The 1,799-nt window shown below is 48.5% G+C and overlaps 1 protein-coding gene across 1 annotated transcript in view; it reads left to right on the plus strand.

Annotated features, from left to right (window-relative positions):
• The first annotated feature begins 1,007 nt into the window (after positions 1-1,007).
• The window catches only part of LOC108801931 (GDNF family receptor alpha-1-like), a 39,464-nt gene continuing 38,672 nt past the window's right edge, over positions 1,008-1,799 (plus strand). Inside the window, exon 1 of the mRNA XM_018573838.1 lies at positions 1,008-1,092. Coding sequence (XP_018429340.1) covers positions 1,008-1,092 — 85 coding nt within the window. The remainder of the gene's footprint in view (positions 1,093-1,799) is intronic.

Below are 1,799 nucleotides of genomic sequence, written 5' to 3' on the forward strand. Positions count from 1 at the left end.
GCCGCTGTGGAGCTGTGTCAGTGACAGCCGGCAGATGCGGCAGAATAGGCCGGTTACACCGGTGTTCTATCGATAGTCCAAACTTATCGAGTTGTGGGACCGCAGGACTTCCGGTCCCAGAACTCGATAAGTTCGAACTTCCGATCGATCACCGGCATTTGCAGTAAAGAAGGAGGCGGGGCCCGGCTAACAGCAACCCCGCCTCCTCTCACATCACTGGCCAGCGATCTGAGAGCAGGTGGGGCCAGTGATGTAAGAGGAGGCGGGGCCCGTCGATAGAAGGAGGCGAAGCCCGGGAACGGAAGAGGAGGCGGGGGCCCGGCGGCGGCGACCACGGAGGTGACAGGTAAGAAGCGTACAGCGCAACTGAGACCTTGCAGAGCCCACCATAGAGAGCCTATGGTGGGCTCTGCAAGTGGCATAACTAGCAGTCACGGGGCCCCATACAAAATTTTGCTATGGGGCCCTGTGATTTCTAGTTACGCCCCTGACCAGAGTATATGATCTGCATAGTGCTGGGCTTTCTTCTACGTGCTGTGACTATAAAGAATATTGAGGAGCTCAGTTGCACGGAATAATTCAGCGTTTGGAAGAAGTAGTGAATGGGGGATGGGAGGGGGTCACCGTATGTAAACCTTCCAGTAGAACTTTATTTGCTGTAATGTCAGTAACAACGAGTCCTCTCTTGGTTGGGAGTTGAGGTTTAATCTCTAGCTGCGGGAAGGATTCTTCACCCTAAAAGCTGTGAAAATGTGATGTAATAGTTTGCAGCAATACCGCTGCAGAGATCAGGGCTCTAGTATGAAAAGTGGACTAGATCTGCCCTTTCCTAACTGACCCCACTGGGGAGGAGCCAAAAAGTGACCAGGGTCCCCCTGGAGGAGGGGCCTACTTATAGGAAAGACAGTTTACAGGTAACAATGCAGAATGTGGATTTAGGAAATTGTCATGTGACTCACACCGTCAGGACTTCCTAGTTCCCTAGTTTCCACCTATGCAAGTGAATTATGGAAGCAGAACCCAAATTCTGGCTCTGCGTGTTCCCTGCTAGAATATACCGGCACTGCGACCTTCAGCCAATCAATGAGGGAGGTAAAGTGAACGCCCCGCCCCCCAATCTCCCGGGCTCACTTCTCCGGAAGTATTAATGATTAGTACCTGAGAGGAGGAAGGGGAGGCACAAAGCCGGATATCTGACAGCTGGAGACAATGAGCCCCGGCCGCAGGATCTCCTCCCAGGTTCTCTCTCTGTTACATTGTATCCGTCTCCCATCCTCATTACACACATGGAGGGGGTACAATGTATTCACAGAGGGGGGCACAGAAAAGCCCCAATGGCCGCAGGCTGGAGACCACATGGACAAAACTTGGAGGGAAATTTAAAGGAGAACTATGAGGGGGAGGGGCTTTTCACTCACCTCATAGTTCTAGCCGACCTGTGACAATGAGACTGTCACAGAAACAAATGAGTGAAATATTTGATAGATTTGTATTTTTTTATGTGACTTTCATTTTCCATAATTGAGTTCTTTACACAGAATTCTCCGTCTGGAGTCTGTTGGGGGCGGGGCAAGTCATTTCTGCTGAATTGATTTTTGTTACATAACGACCATTTTTGTCTTTAACAAAATTTCAACTCTATTTTCTTTCGGCAAAAAAAAATAGCTTCTAAAGAAAAAAAAAACCTTTTAGGCCCCAATAACATCTTTTACTTTTCATGAAGTTACATTAAAACATGGCGGCGCTGTATAAAATACCGATAATAGTAATAAATGAATCCTTTAAAATACACTGTGCAG

The sequence above is a fragment of the Nanorana parkeri genome, unplaced genomic scaffold (genome assembly GCF_000935625.1).
Source record: "Nanorana parkeri isolate BGI_ZX_2015 unplaced genomic scaffold, ASM93562v1 scaffold2564, whole genome shotgun sequence".
NCBI classification, from domain to species: Eukaryota; Metazoa; Chordata; class Amphibia; order Anura; family Dicroglossidae; genus Nanorana; species Nanorana parkeri.